Here is a 16,397-nt window from a genome sequence, read left to right on the forward strand (position 1 = left end):
ATCTCCTGCCCTATTTATGTCACTTTCACCAGTACTTAATTGGTTCTTCACTTTTAAAACTGCTTCCTTTAAGTTTTCCCCATAGATTTTGCATCCTTGCCTGTCCTGTTTTCTACAAATGATCCAGGGGGTTTTGCTGATAGATCAAATCTCTTATTGCATGAACCCCAAGGGGAATTCTTGGAAAGGAAATTGTTAGCTGATGGGTGTAGTCCCATGGCAGGCAGGCACTGCATCAGCTTCTCCTAGTTTCAAATGTAAAGGATTCTATCATAAAAACCTTCTGTGGCACTACTAAAATGATGCTCTAGAATCTCACTGCCCCCCTGAGTAAAAATATTTTTCTTAAAAATACATGTGTCAAGGCCAGTTTCTACAGAGAGTGGGAAATACCACTCGAAACTTCCAGAGAGTGAAAAAGCCATCAGAGTGAAACACCCAGTGCTTCATGCTATTAAAACTTATGAGCTGAGAGACTTCACTGCATGAGGAAAGTTTTAATGTTAGGAGTTACTGCAGCTGCTGGGATTCCATCCTGTAGCCTAACACAGCCTCTCATGCCCCAGTGCCTCAGGATCAACCCTGTGATACATTTACAATCATGGCAGCACGGTTTCAGATGTATGGCAGCAGGTTTCAGATGTATCACCCGTCTCTGAACAGTCATTTGTCCTTGTGCCACCTCTAGTGCTTAGGGTCAACAGAGATCTTCCTCTCTAGTGCTTTCAGCTGAAATATTCATGGGGACCAATCAAGCAGTGCACGAATACAAGAACAGGGGCATCGCTGGATTCAGATTCTCAACAGTTCTCTGCTGCACACAGATCCTCAGAATGTCTCAAAAATTTTACTTTTTTTTTTTTTTTTCACTAAATAAAGCCTTGGGAATCACTGGCGTGGTTCTGTTTACTCTTCTTTGTAGAGCAGCCATCAAGAGAAACTCGTATGTTACTGCTGAAGAGTTGTTGAGTCATCATATCACTTTAAGCCATTCTTCCATAGAACCATAGGATGGTTTGGGTTGGAAGGAACCTTAAAGATCATCTAGCTCCAACTCCCCTGGCCAAGGGCAGGGACACCTACTAGACCATGCTTCTTATGGCCCCATCCAGCCTGGCCTTGAACACTTCTGGGGACGGGGCACCTACAACTTATCTTGGCAAACTGTTCCCATTGGCTCACCACTCTCACACTAAAGACTTCCTAAAATCTAATCTAAATCTACCCCTTTTCAGTTTCCCCCTTGTCCAGTCACTACATGGCCTTGTATCAAGTTGCTCTCTGGCTTTCTTGTAGGTCTCTTTAGGAACTGGAAGGCGGCTGTATGGTCTCCTTAGACCCTTTTCTCCAGGCTGAACAGCCCCAACTCTCTGTCTGTCTTCATAGCAGAGGTGCTCCAGCCCCCTGATCATCTTCAGGGCCCTCCTCTGGACCCACTCCAACAGATCCACATCCTTCTTATGCTGGGGTCCCCTTGAGTTGGATGCAGCACTCCAGGTGGGGTCTGATGAGAGGAGGGGAGAAATCACCTCCCTCGACCTGCTTTGAGCAGAACCACCTCCCACACTGCTTTAGATGCTGCCTAGGCTGTGTGGCTGTTTTCCTTTCCCTGGGGGAACACTACAGAGCACACAAAAGCCTAATCAAAATATAGTGATAGTAATATTTTTGAGTACTTATGCTGAAAATGTCAAGAGCTACTTTTAAATAACTTTCAGAACAGTGACAACTGATCTCTGTTTTGCAGGGTTTTTGGTTTTTTTTCTTTTTTTTTCCAAAAGTTCTGCACACAACAGCTTGATAGCTGATCCTGACTGAGGAGGGGTCTGAGAGAAAGAAAAAAGGGGCTGGCAGCCCTTTGGAGGGCTCTTCATGCAGGACACACAGGCACCACCTGCAACGTTTATCTGCTCTCAGAGAGAATACCCTCGTTTTGGTGAAGAAATCGTTGGGTTGTTTTGGTGGGGTTTTCCCCCCTTTTGCTCAGGTATCGCTGACACCTGACGGAGTGCGGCGCATTCGGCGGCGGGGCCGAGGCGCGGTGCCGGGCGCGTCCCGCGGGCGGCGGCGCCGAGCGGATAGCGGCTCCCGCGGCGCGGGCAAGGGTTTCTCACGCTTCTATCCTCAGCGGGAAATAAACTCTTTTACTCCCCAGGAAATCCCGCGGCGGTGGGATGGGTCATCTGCACAGTGACAAACATTTTTAAAGTCCAGGGAGACAATCCGCTTGGAGCCTCCCGGGTGAGGAGAGGGGCTGCCGGGCCGTCCCGAGTGAAGCCGCGGCGGGAGGCGGGGAGGGGAGGGCAGAGGGAGGGCCGGGTGCCCGGTGGCCGCGGGGGCAGCAGCAGGCAGGGCGCTGGGCACGGCGCTGGGCACGGGCTCCCGGCGCCGCCCGCCCCGCCCCGCCGCTTCTGCCACAGCCCAGCCGGGTTTGGGGGCGCCTCTTCCCCCCGCTTGTACGACCTGTGCGCCGTCTGCGCCCGCACTCTTCCGAAGGAGTCGCTCCCGTGCTGCTTTACAAAGCCTTCCTCCCGCCAAGCGTAAGTAGAGCGGCCCTGGGCTGCGCCGCTCGTCCCCGGGCAGGGACGCGCCGCCGGCACCGGGACCGCGGGCACGCTGGGGGCGGGAGCCGGCCCGGGCCTCTGCCCGCTCGCCGTGTCCCCCGGCCGTGGGATGGGCGCCAGGGAAGGGCAGGGCGGGGCCGAGCCTGCTCGTCCTACTGAGGAGAAGTCGCGGCAGGGGCTCTGCTGCTCCGAGTACCTTCCTGAGGGACCCTGGCGCGAGTGTCCCTCTGTCCCTGCCCCACGGGGGGCCCGTCTGCAGGCAGCGGCGCTCGCAGATGGCACGGTAACTGAGCCTGGTGTGGCAGGGACAAGTGTCCAAACCTCACCGAGTACCTCAGAAGATGCAGTGGAGGACAAAGCAACAAATATTAACATCCAGGATGGTTGTGTAGGCACGTGTAATATCTTCCTTAAAAGTTGCCACTAACATGTGAACGCTCACGTACATTTCTAGCCAGTTGAGCACTTGGAGTAAATTTAAGTCTTAAATAAAGCAGAGCCAGAATTTCATTAAACCTTGTAAATGGTGCTGCACAGAATGATGGAGTTCACGAGCATAACCTGAGATGGTTTCTGAGTTCCTTGAGGAGAGGTCTGAGTTATCTGGCCCATACAAATATTTTCTACTCGTAGTGGGGAAAATGGCCAGGTGGCCTCCCTGCATGGACCAGACTGTTATTCACTCTGTTCACATCTTTGGTCCGAGGGTTACCAAAACATGTCAGTTATTCACTTGTTCAGAGAGGACTCCCAAGCGATGCAAAGTATTGAGATCAATAAATATTCTCAGGAAGGTATGAAGCTTGATGAAGCAAAAATTTGCCAGTGTTATAAGCAAAAAAGTTGTTTCATTTGTGTCTTTTTTTTCCTATAGGGAAAAAAATTTTGGGTTCGTTGGTGACTCACTGAAGAAATCATATAAGCTTGGCATGTTATTAGAAAGTGTGTTAGGTCTTTAAAACACTGACAGAGATACAAAGAATTAATTGAACTGAGTAGTCAGAGATACTAGAGGTATTTACTTCTTTTATTTAAAGGGAAATGAGAGAATCCTACTGGAACATTTTAGATTTAACTAGAAAAACTTTAAATTGTTTCCATAGTACAAAAGTGTACTTTGAGGAGTTTGAACAGGGTCTCCCTTGCAGTTACTTTAACTTGCCTGAAGTCCTCTCAGACAGATACTCAAATGTTGGAGTCCCTGCTTCTCTGCAGTGAAAAAGGGTCTTGAGTCTTTAGATGCCGGACAGGCTCATCTTTCCTTTGTATATCTGGGGCGGGGGGCGGGACACTCCTTACGGCGCAGTTTTTAGATCTGTGTGGCTGATGGCATGGGGGCACCTGACAGCTCTGTCTCATTCAAGCTTCACTCCCTCGGGATGTAGGACTGCTGCCCTCATGCTCCACGGCTGTTCTGCAGTCCCCTGGTAGCTCCACACCCTTCACACCTTTCAGCTTTACTGGTAAGTCACTCGTTTCCTTCCCGCGTAGAGCTCTGAGATGGCATTTGAGTATTCTGGGGGAGACAAGGGGTTGCTTTTTGTTCCTGTTTTTCTCCTGCAGATAATGAACCAGGGCAGGGGCTGCAGCAGGGAAGAGGGAGTTTAACAGGTGGGGTGTAGCTCTCCTCCTGTAGCTCTTCTCCTCAGCCCTGCACTCCTCGTGCTTTTCCTTTACTCAGGACAAACTTTCTCTCAGAGGTCAAGTGGAGTCAAGAAGAAATCTAAAGCAGTTTTCCCTGGGATTTAAGGAGGAGGCTCCATAGCAGTAAAGTAAGTTCAAGGTAATAACAAGATCAGTTAAGGAATTAATTTTTAACAAGTGCTTAAAATACAATGAGAGTGGTGATAGATGTGTCTGAAAGTATGACAGTGGGAGCATGAAGAAAGGTATTTTTCAAATCCTTGTTTGAACAAGTTTATAAAATGAACTGTGAAACCTCTATTGTGATTTATGAAACACTCACCATTGTGTTTCATATATATGTACGTGGCCAAATGCCATTAAGTTTCACTGGAACTTATAGTAGCTCATTCTGTCCCTGCACATATGCCAGTTTGTCTGGAACTACATGGTCATGCTGCAGATTTTCTGCAGAATGACTGCTTTTGTCTAATTTAAGTTAGCAGAGTTAAGAACCTGGTAGTGGTGGAGATTCCTGATTGTTTGGTGTAAAAATAAAGTAAATATTGCAGGTTGCTTTAACAGCTCTTTTTTTGTTTGTTTGTTTGGGTTTTTTTGGGTTTTTTTTTTTTTTTTGGTCATACTGCTTTATAAAATAGATGTAATTTTGAAGAAAAAATCTAAATCCCAAGTTTTTAGACTGTCACGAGAAATTAAAGGAAATGTGGGCTGAATTTGAATTTAAGAAATTGTATTCAGGCAAGGATATCTGTTAAGTTTCTAAATATTTGTTATGGGACATTTTTTTGGATATACCAATATAATGAAATCATCAATTCATCAAGTGTCATAATCTGGTAATGTATGTAGTATAGCTGTGTACTTATTTGTGTTTATATGTGTATATATAATTACATATATACATTTATACATTTATGTATTTGTACATTTATATGTACAAATACATAAACGTGCATGCTTGAGTAAATTTATGAATAATAAAATGTCAAATTTTGCACACCTAGTGCACAGAGTGATGAACCTCTTCAGTGACATCATCAGAAATAAAAATAACTGGAAAGTTTGTTGATGTCACAAATTATTCTTCTCCTGCAGAGGGATAGATGTGACATTGTAGCTTCTAAAATTTATTCTCGCTTGATTGTTCTCTTTGTTACATGCAAAGTGTGTTTGTGCATGTACTGAACTAGTAATTAATAACACAACATTGATTCTTAAATGCCGTGCCTGTTTTTATGAATGTCCATTTTTCAGTATGGTCTCAAAGGAATGATTTTATAAAACAAGAAATACAGTGCAACAAAAACCACCAAATAATACAAGACTCTTGCTTCTTGTTAAATGATATGAAGGTTCATGAAGTCCTTGCTTTTCATACTGTTGAATTAGATTGTTTTCTGAGACAGATTCTCTCTCATTCCCTTGTGGGTATTCATGGACATAATGAAATGCAGATAAAGATGTTTCATTTCATAATCTGCATTTTTTTTCCAAGCACAAAAAGAAAAAATGTCTCCTTTCACAATCCATATTGAAGATTAGGTCTTAAGAGTTGCCTGTCTCTGTAGCACTGAAAGTAATACTATACAGTTGAATTTTATGTAATACTATAAGAGCAAGCTTGGGATATTCTCAGCTAAAATATTGAGTTGTAGCCATTTAAATGTAAACATAGGTATTCTTGAACTCACAAGGGAAAAATCAAGTATTTTCTGAGCTTTGAACTTTCTGTTTTCATTTAATGTAATTTAATAATGATTTGTATCAAGACAACCCTTTGCAGTTGTTGATGTGATTTTTGGATGAGTTACATTGGCCTTAAGAATTGCTTACTGAAGAATATATTGACACTGAAAAAAGACACAGGACCTGGATTTCTGGGAACTCTCCAGTCAATGGAGATACGTAACTTTGCATTGCCCTTGGAAAAAATGTCTTTCCAGTATTTATGTACTATAGACAAGACACATTTGTGGTGAAGGCAACAGTTGCTGCAATTCATTCTAGGATGAGCACTGAGGTTTTTCACCTCTGTGCAGTTGAGGTGCTGTGAAGTATCTGCTCATGGCTTAAACACTTTCTCTTGGTGTGCAGGATGAATTTGCACACTCTAATACACAGTAATAAATATTTTAGCTAATGTAAGCACTAAAATAGCTTCTTTATGTGCATCCTCTGAGAAAAGTGTGTTGTGTCATGTCTTTGGTGTCCTGAATTCTCAGCCTGGGCTGACCTGTAGTAAAAAGAAAAAAAAAAAATCTTGAGTAGTATTAGTGATTGGAGAATGATTAAGTTAGATGGATTTATTATTTGTCATCTTTAAGTTCTAAAAATGTTTAATGTTCTTCTGTTAATCAATAGATAAATCCTCAGAGAAGCACAAAATGCCCTGTTTTCATTGTAGACATCATTGCCTGCTCATTACCTGAGCTGCCAATTTTGTTTTATCTGGATGGAAAATAAAGAGTGAGGCAGAGAGTGTCAAACTGACAGGCACAGAATAATGTAAAGAACAGCAGAGACAGGAAATATTTAACTTGGGTTTATGCTAAGCTTCTTTAATCCATCAAATATCACATTATTTATTTTGCTTTTCCTACATATTCCCACTCATAATGAGAGAATGCCTGAACAACAGTTTAGTTCTGTTCAAAGCTGGAACTAAACTGGGTATATCTTCAAATGATTTTGAGTAAAAAAAAAAAATGTATAAAATTAATTCATTACTGTTGTAAAAATTATTATTTGTCAAGATTAAAATTACTTAACCATCCAAAATATTTTAAACCTTATAACATTAAGATGGATGGTTAAATTTTAAAGTAAAATAAACATATTAAATTAAGACTATAAAAATACTATAAAAATTATTCAGCTTTGGGCTACTGTTTTAAGATGAGAAAAAAATATATTATTCAAAAAGAATCTGAATATATTTTTTAAAAAAATGTTTCAGGGAACATACGTTCACAAAATCAGTATGTTGTTGTTGGTGTCATCGTTTGTAGTTTATCATGTTACACTGGAAGAAGAATTCACTTATATTAAAAGGAATGCATTTTTGAAGAATAGCAAAGATGTGTTTTTAGGGGACATTTTTATTAAATTAACTTTGTGTGATGAAAAATGAGTTAGCATACCAGGATTTATAGAACTGCAAAATACTAATGGGTGTGTTGTTGCTTTTTGTGTGAAAGCATACTGCTCTGCAGTTATAGGTATTTTGTTGCTTCACAGCAAAATCCAATTATAAAAAATACCTTAAATAAATTTATTTTCTTTCCTTGCATAACTAAAAACCTGAAAGAAGTTTAGGATAGACTTTGGAAATGCTTCTTCTGGAAAACCAGTGACATAATTGCTGGAAATTACATTCATATAATGATGAGAATAGTACACTTCTTTAGTGGTAAATTCCTAGCTCTAGCGATGAACAACGTTTTTTTTTCTCAGGAATTGTAAGACACCCAGGTGTTTGGATAAGAATTATAAGCATAGCAAGATGTAATCAAGTTATATATGATAATATTCTAAGATTTTTAAACAAGAAGATAATCACTATTCTGGTAGGGTTGGGGTTTTTTTGTATGCAAATTGTTAAATCTGAATTACAATTATGATACAAGTATTTCTGAAGGTATTGAAGTTAGCTGAAAGCAAATTTTTAAATTTTGTTTTTAGTTGAAGGTTGACATATAAAATACAGAAGTGAGTTTATTAGGGAAATGAATTGTACTTATATATATTCCAGTATTCTTACATATAATCCAGTTAGGAACAGGCCAAGGATAAGAGAAGTGATACCAGGAGGTTTCTCTTTTTTCTCAATTGGAGGAAGCTTGTGAGGAATCTGATATTAAAAAAAATCTCGCACTTTAAGTCTTTCCAAATCAGCAATTGTGTCTCTGCCTAGAATTGGACTTGGGATGCCCATCATGCATGAATTGGTGGAAACTGCTGAGAATATATGCCTGTTGTTTGTCACAGAAATAAGGTCATAGGATGTAATTCTGTTTTTTTCCAAGAAAATCTCTGTATTATAGTTGCTGAAGTGACCTTGAGTTTGTTGTTTTTTGTTTTGTTTTGTTTTGTTTTAATGATGTTGCAGTAGGTATGGTTCAGTAACACAAACTGCCAGTACAGTAGGGGAAATAGCAGAGAAACCTTTTCACCATTCCTTGCAGAATTTCTCATTCTTCCCAATATTTCAAGTTACTAAAATGTCTGGGTTTTTTATAAATAAACAAATTCAAACATGATTAGGCTTTGAGAATGTGCTTGTTGAGTTGCACAAATTCCAAAATTCAACTGTAAATTCCATAGGTTTTGAGTAATTATTTTTCTGTGTTTGTACAGTTTGAAAATAGCAGAGACCTATTACTAACTTTCTAATTGCTGGAGTAAATATGTTCTGATAACAATAAAATTATTAGAGTTAGGCAAACTTTGCATCACATTCTGGATACAAGTGCATTTGCATTAATAGTAGCATTATTCTGTTTAATTAATCTGATTTCTACTTGTTCTTTTCTAAATAAAAGCAGGAGCAGATAGAGCCATCTCAGACAAAGGAAACAGAAATAATGCTTTTAAAAACATTTAAATTTTGTAGAAAATCTAACTTACAAATCCTTCTTGCCAGTTGTATATAGGCCTGTGTGGGCTCTGTGAGATCATTTTAAACATGTCCCTTCTGTGCTTACCAAAGCCCGTGGTTGCGTGGTCCCAGGGTTCTTAAAGTATGTGTGCAGTATTCTGCAGAAGCAAGATAAGAAATATGATTTGTCAAGGATCAATCTGTTCTGCTTCAGCATTGTGCAATTGCAAGATGTTTTAACATTGCTCTAATTGCTCTGATGTTCTTGTTGTAGGTTAGAAATCTGAAGCAATGGGCGACTGGAGCTTTCTGGGGAGACTGTTAGAGAACGCGCAGGAGCACTCCACGGTTATTGGCAAGGTTTGGCTGACGGTACTGTTTATCTTCAGGATCCTGGTGCTAGGGGCTGCTGCTGAGGAGGTCTGGGGAGACGAGCAGTCGGACTTTACGTGCAACACTCAGCAACCTGGTTGCGAAAATGTTTGCTATGACAAAGCCTTCCCCATTTCTCACATCCGCTTCTGGGTGCTGCAGATCATTTTTGTCTCCACTCCGACCCTCATCTACCTGGGCCATGTCCTGCACATTGTACGCATGGAGGAGAAGAGGAAAGAGAAAGAGGAGCTGAAAAAGAAGGGAAACAGCAAAGATGGCAACTACCCAGTAGCAGCAGCATCTGGCAGCGGTGGTGGAGGAGGCAGCAATAACGTCAAAGATCAATCTATTGTCAAAAGGGGGAAGGAGAAGCTCCCAATCCGTGACGAACGTGGTAGAATCCGTATGGGGGGTGCCTTGCTCCGTACCTATGTCTTCAATATCATATTCAAGACACTGTTCGAGGTGGGCTTCATTGTGGGCCAGTACTTCCTATATGGCTTCGAGCTAAAGCCAGTCTACCAGTGCAGCCGCTCACCTTGTCCACACACTGTGGACTGCTTCATCTCGAGGCCCACTGAGAAAACAATCTTCATCATCTTCATGTTGGTGGTGGCCTCAGTCTCCCTGCTGCTGAACATGCTTGAGATATATCACTTGGGGTGGAAGAAGCTTAAGCAGGGCATGACGAGCCAGTACATCCTAGAGATGCCTGTGGCAACAATGACACCAGTTATGGTAACAGGGGAGTCCAAACCTGTTTCCCTGCCGCCGCCAGCACTACCAGTGGTGGTCACCACTGCCACACCGGCCCCTGTTCTGCCTGACACCCGCGCTGTCACACCGCTGCTGGCCCCAGTGACCATGGCATCGTACTATGCTACAGCTGCTCCAAGACCACGGCCCCCCTCCAACACGACGTCCATGGCAAGCTGCCCTACTGCTCCACAAGTTCCTGAGGAGAGGCACCATGCTGTGACTCCCACGCCCATCTCGACTCCCGTCACCATCCCGACCCCCATCCCCACGCCCACGCCGGCCGTCATCAACTACTTCAACAGCAGCAGCCGTGCCCTGACATCCGAGCAGAACTGGGTCAACGTGGCAGCTGAGCACCAGGGGAAGGTTTCCTCCAGCTCAGCAGGCTCCTCTACCCCCAGCAGCATCCGGCATCCCCTTCCTGAGCAGGAAGAGCCACCGGAGCAGCTACTCCCACCCCCGGCTGTGCTGCCCATTGCCGCAGCCAACAGCGGCAGCAGCACCAGCCTGAGCGGGGCGAGCGGCAGCAAGTGGGATGTGGAGGGCGAGGTGGAGCTGTCGAGGGCACGGCCCGTCTCGGCGGCCTGCACCACGGTGGAGATGCACGAGCCACCGCTGCTCGTAGACGCGCGGCGCCTGAGCAGGGCCAGTAAGTCGAGCAGCTGCAGAGCCCGGTCAGATGACCTGGCCGTGTAGTGCGGTTGCCCCTGCTCAGGGAGCAGGTGGTGGAAGGCGGAGTGGGCAGGGGAGCTGCCTGGGGAGGCCAGGCCTGGCGTGGGTGAGGAGGCCTGGGCTTCAAACTTAGACGCTTGCTGTTTTTGCACTCTGTGAGTTGTAGTGGGGAAAATTATCAACATTTTCTAATAGGTCAGGGGTGACTGAAGCGCAGCCCATGGGCCAGGGGACCAGTCCCACTTTCCTTCATGTTCACAGCAGATCCCTCAAGGGCAGCCATAGGGGAGGCCTGCAGAGATAACAGGTGGTGATGGTAGCTGGTCATGTGCCCTGAGGCTGACTTTCCTCTGAGAAAAATGTTAATATCCCTGGTGCCCGTGCACCTAGCTGTCATCTCCTTCTTGCCCTTGCCTTCACTTCAGCTCTTTCCCAGAAACTCTACATGAGCAGATGAAGTGACTTACTTTCTTCCTCTTAAATCTTGCGTAGCCCTATGGCAAACATCAGGGTGGTATATTGCCTCTTGGCACCTGTTGTGTCTACAGACCAACTTGCCATATTAAAGGTAACTCAGTTTCTTCCATATAACATGCCTTATGAACCCTTTGTGTTCATGGCAAGTCACCGATGCGGTCCTTGGCCAGGCAAAGTTTAGGGAACCCCTGGAATAGATTTTTGAGGTTCTTCTTTCCATAATTTTTTTGTTTTACTCTTGACCTCTTAGGAAGTGTTCAGTTTGACCTTCTATCCAGTGTTTGCCAGCCATGATCATACCATGTTTATAAGCCTGCAAATATGTTTGAGCATGTTTGACTATAATTTTAGCTGACTTCTAAAATTGCTTACAGGAGGACAGGAATTCAAACCACACCTCGGAAATTATTACACAGAACAATTTCTCCAGAAAGCAAGGATTATGATTTCAATACACTGTGGCTCCATACATTGCCCATGGACAAACAATTAGGATAAAGTACAGCTCTGCATTTTAGACTAATAGATATCAGCATAAGTTTGTTGGAAAAATGCTTTTTAGAAGTAAACTTGAGTGCTTATTTTTAGGTATTTGAACATTTTGAGAATAAACTGTAGGTTTAAAATTACTTGACTGTGTACTTAATAATTTTAGTTTGATCTTTGATCTTACAAAAAAATGTAAGAGGAAAAAAACTTACTAATGGTGAAATTCCCAAATGAACATTATTTCCTGTTGTGTACCCTTTAACATCAATCTGTAGTGTCTTTAGGTCAGTGAAAACAGACTTAGATAATATTGTATTGCAGAAAAAGTGGCTAAAATATCAGGGCAATGTGGTGGCTGAAGGGTCTGAAGCAAACTGAAGTCACTTTCAGAATTTCCATTCAATTTAACAAGGAGCAAGATTTGGGAATGTATCTTGCAGGCCTTATTCAAGCAAGACTAACACTCACATGTAGTTTTGGGAGCCAGAAGAAATTTAGATTTTGGGCCTTAGAAAAGACATGAAATCCTGCTTTTGAAAAATGTGTGTGTCCCTTAAAAATGGGTGAAGGAAAGTACTAGGGTTTTTTGTCTAAGGTGCATCTTTCCTTTCAACAGGCTCTGTCCTTTATTCCCTCCTAAACAAGATGTTAGAATTCTGCGTGCCTGAATAGGCTCAGGAGAGTTTCAATACAAAAGGAACACAGAATTAAGCCAGCTTCTGTTCTAAACAAAATCCAAAAGAACTAAAGCTTGGAGTCAGTCCTGTTGCTGCTATAAACTGGACGTACTGTAACTGGAAAAGAGCCATCAAACACACTGGAATAACCCTTTGCATCTTCAAAGTGTTTGGCCTGGCAGTGCAGTCCTTACTCAGGCAAAGCAGGGTCAACCTGTAGCAAGTAGTTAACATTACCAGTTATTTCTGCTGTTAAATGTTTTCCTGAGTGTGCTTATTTTATTCAACAGTAAAAATATATTCCCAAGATTAAACAAGATTAAAATACATTCAAAAGATTGAATATTTTTGCTGCTTTTTGAGTAGTCACAAAGGGCTTCTCATGATGAGCAGCACTGTTCTGCAATCCTTGGGCATGTTGTCTCATGACTTCCTTGTCCTGCTTGTGTTAAACCAGGTGAGGAAAAGTCCTGCTGCTGCCATGGATCTTAAGGGCAGCTGCTGCATTAAAAGTCGATATGTAGTAGTACAATAAAGATATTTATTATTAAGTATTCAGCTTCAGGCATGCTCTCATGGATTTTCTGTGTTATAAGCCATAAAACCCTTTCTGCAAGAAAACTAAAAGCCAAGTTCTGCTTTCTATTGAATCCATGCAACTATGTTAAACGTAGACTAAAGCTGATGAAGTTGCCTAGATGTAAACAAAGGCAGAGATTAAGATTCAAAATTTTAAGATTTACTAGCATATATAGTAGCAGTTTTGTAAGTTTTGATATATGCTAGTTAACTATATTGCTGAAATAATGCAATATGTGCATCTCTCTGTTTTAGTACATTGGAGTTTATGGGCTACATTTTCCTTTGTTCTGTGCTTCTGAAGAATGAAGTCAAAGTCTTTCTGGAATGTATTTATATAAACCAGACCACCTGGAATGTGTGCTTTTTTATATCACTTTCTGAGAGCAAAACTGATGATGTTTGATGGGGCTCTGCATCTTGCAGCCCTTACTTGAATACTACCCTCACAGAGTGTGTCCTGCAGGATTGCATCCATATTGTATATAAAAAATAGTAAGAGAGATAGATTTAACTTAGGGTCAACTGAGACCTGGGCTGACCTTTTCAAGTTAATGTGTGTGGTTAGACCTGCAGAAAGTTCAGATGCTTTTGTGGAATATATGGTGTTTTCAGCCAGAGTAACTACTGGAAAGATCTAAAAGATGGTTTTTCCTGTTAGGTGAAGCTCGGGGGGAGAAATGTAACTCTATTGCAATCCCTAAGAGAAGTCTGAGAGAGCAGCCTCTGCATCCAGGCAGTCCTGGTCTGAGAAAGCAAAGCTACAGCTCACAGGTTGCGCTTTTAAGATCAGCTTAAGTTCCATCACTTAACTATGCAGCGTCAAGCCTCTTCATTGCCTGCAGTTTCATGTGGAGTCCAGTAACTGTTTCTTCATTTAAGCCCAGGTAACTGTTTTGGCAGAACTCCTCCTTAGCGCTTACAACTGCTTGCCGCATCACATCTGGATTCGGATTTGTTGGAAGAAAAATCTTACTGGTGTGGCCGATTTTGAGGACTTTAATCTTTACTCATGAATGACCACTGAATTCAGCATCCTGTGAGTCAAGTGCTGAATTCTGTGCAGAATTTTGCAGTTCTAGAAAATACGTACGAACACCCACTGACTTGCAGAATAGAGTCTTTTGGCAAAGATGATCTGCTAATTTCTAAGTCGTTGATTCTTTCCTGTCAATTAATGACAAAATTTCATGGGAACTGATAGTAGGTGATATCCTGATTTAGCCTGGTCATGTGGCTGTTCAAGCCACAATTTTGAAAGACCTCAAGTGCTAAGATGAAACCTGTAGGTAAGTTATCAAAAAGCAGAACAGAATCATGCCTGGTATTAAGCAGACGGAAAAAAAAAAAAAAAACCCCACCCTAATTTTTGCTCTTTGAGAAGAATAATTTTGGGAAAACTTGTTCTCCCTCTTACTTGAAGTTGAAAAATGTGCTGAGGTGAAGTATGGAAACTGAGAAACAAGTTACCAGGTGTATGATGTACTACTCTTTTTGCAGTATATTTGTTGTTCAACAAGGCACTCAGAGCTAATTAAATGTCTGACATTATGCAGCTCTTAAGATTATTTTATGGTATGAATACGTAGGTGTAGGATCAGTAAAATAATAAAAGCAAGCTTTAAAAATCAGATCATTATTTAGGTCCTTTTTTTGGTTAGTCATGGGACCACCTCCTCAGCTGCTCCAAACTTGTATTCCACTGAGTTCATGTGGGTGACAGCAGTCTGCAGGAGCAGAGTGTTGAGCTCCCAGGTATTTTAATTTTATACAGACACTAACACCATGGATTTGAACAGACTGGGTTTTTGTTTTAAATTCCAAATGTTTTACTTTGATTCTTCTTCTGAAAATTGTGCTCTTGTAGTTTTGATTTTCTGAAGTTTTACATTCAGTTTTTGATTTCAGATTGCACATTTGGATGAAATAAACTGCTTTCTAAGTTTACATTTGTAGAAGAAGTAAAAGAATGACTCTGCCAATGTGTTAAACGTGAGAGAAATGTCTTACTATAACACAGGAACTCTTCAGACATAAGGCAGTACCATGAAATTTAACCTGATCACTGATGCATAGTATCAGCTTTCTCTGTGTAATTAAAATATGGGCCTTGGATATATAGGGAGCACACCATGGAAAAAATATTTTTCATCATGAATTCAATTATTGCCAAGTAAACTAAGGTTCACTGTTGTTCATAGGCTTTCCTGTGTGTTTAGAGCTGCAATGACAAAAATTAGGTGTGACACATGTCCTTTATGAGCTAAATTTACAGCCTGGTTTAAAATTCCAAACAAAGTACTCATGAATAAACACTGCATTGTTACACTGTAGAAGATTTTATAAAAAATAAATGAAATTTTTTGCTTTCTAGGCAAAAATATGGTTCTGAGCCTGCAAATACAATTTCATGCAAGTTATTTTAACTTCTGCAAATAAGACCATTAAAGGCAGTGGGAGTATTTGCATAAACTAAAACCACTCATGTATTAAAGAAATCGTAGATTTGCATTTTAAGTTTGCTGTAAGATGCCAATCTAATTCTAGAGTTTTCAGTTTTTGAAGAGTTATGCAAGATGTATGAGCATATTTTAAGGTGGAGAGTACATTGCTATTTGCATTGCCACTGTTTCTCACAGTTAAAGGGTTCTAAAGCATAAGAAAGCTTACTCAGAACTTGCTTGTTGCTTTCCAGATGTTTGTCTTTTACATGACAGAATCTAACAAGAAACAGCAAGTTTTCTAGGCAGTCAGGAACTTGCAGTAACAATAAAACCAGCGAACAGTACTGTCTTCAGAGAAGTGCCTTGTATATTAAATTCTGTAAGAAGCAAGTTGATGTAAACGTTAATTTACCTCATATGTTTACAAAATTGTGACTAAATAAACTTTTTGTACCACAGCATGGTCTCTTCTAGATTAAATTTTCATGGTTGTGTAGATGGTCTTTTGAAATACTAATGTGACAGAAGAGTTAGCTCCCTCCCTTTATTCACTTACACTGCTGCTTCCCTTCATCATGTGAAGCAGTCACTGAGCTGCACTTCTTGGAAAACTGGATGCTGAAACCTGTCTCCATGCAGAGCTCCCAGTGGCTTCAAAGGAAGTTCACAGTCCAGAAGACACGTGGGAGCAAGACCCACTTGAGCATGTGCAAAGGTGAAACGCTGACTGCCTTGACATCAGCGGGAGGTCTGCTTCTGCCTTCCACAAAATCCAGGTTTCACTTGGCTCCTGCCTTGACACAGGAGTCACTGTTCATCTCGTGCAGTGTGGCATTGGCAGTGACTCCCACCTTTCCCCTCGGTGCTGACACACTGACTTTGATTTAACCATCTAGCTGCTGTGCCATGAGACTGTTACCTATAAATGAATGAAGGGTTTTAGTGCAGGGAAGGTGTGTCCTTGCTGGGGATAAAGTGGGGTGTCCACTGCATCTGAAATTTGCTGATTTGCCCCTTATAGGAATGTTCACAGTTTAGCTTGCAGAAGTGTGACTCAAGTTCTGCGCTGAAAATGTACACTGTGCTAAAGGCAAGTCGGTCTAAGCATTGTCTAGTCCCG

The 16,397-nt window shown here is 41.9% G+C and overlaps 1 protein-coding gene across 1 annotated transcript; it reads left to right on the top strand.

The window, feature by feature from the left end:
* The first annotated feature begins 4,317 nt into the window (after nucleotides 1–4,317).
* On the top strand, nucleotides 4,318–10,635 carry GJA3 (gap junction protein alpha 3). Its single transcript, XM_041414492.1, has 2 exons — nucleotides 4,318–4,347; nucleotides 9,080–10,635. The coding sequence occupies exon 2, from the start codon at nucleotides 9,097–9,099 to the stop codon at nucleotides 10,633–10,635; it is 1,539 nt and encodes a 512-aa protein (XP_041270426.1). The 5' UTR covers nucleotides 4,318–4,347; nucleotides 9,080–9,096.
* The last annotated feature ends 5,762 nt before the right edge of the window (nucleotides 10,636–16,397 follow it).

Source organism: Onychostruthus taczanowskii, unplaced genomic scaffold, assembly GCF_017590055.1.
Source record: "Onychostruthus taczanowskii isolate IOZ18803 unplaced genomic scaffold, ASM1759005v1 scaffold105, whole genome shotgun sequence".
NCBI classification, from domain to species: Eukaryota; Metazoa; Chordata; class Aves; order Passeriformes; family Passeridae; genus Onychostruthus; species Onychostruthus taczanowskii.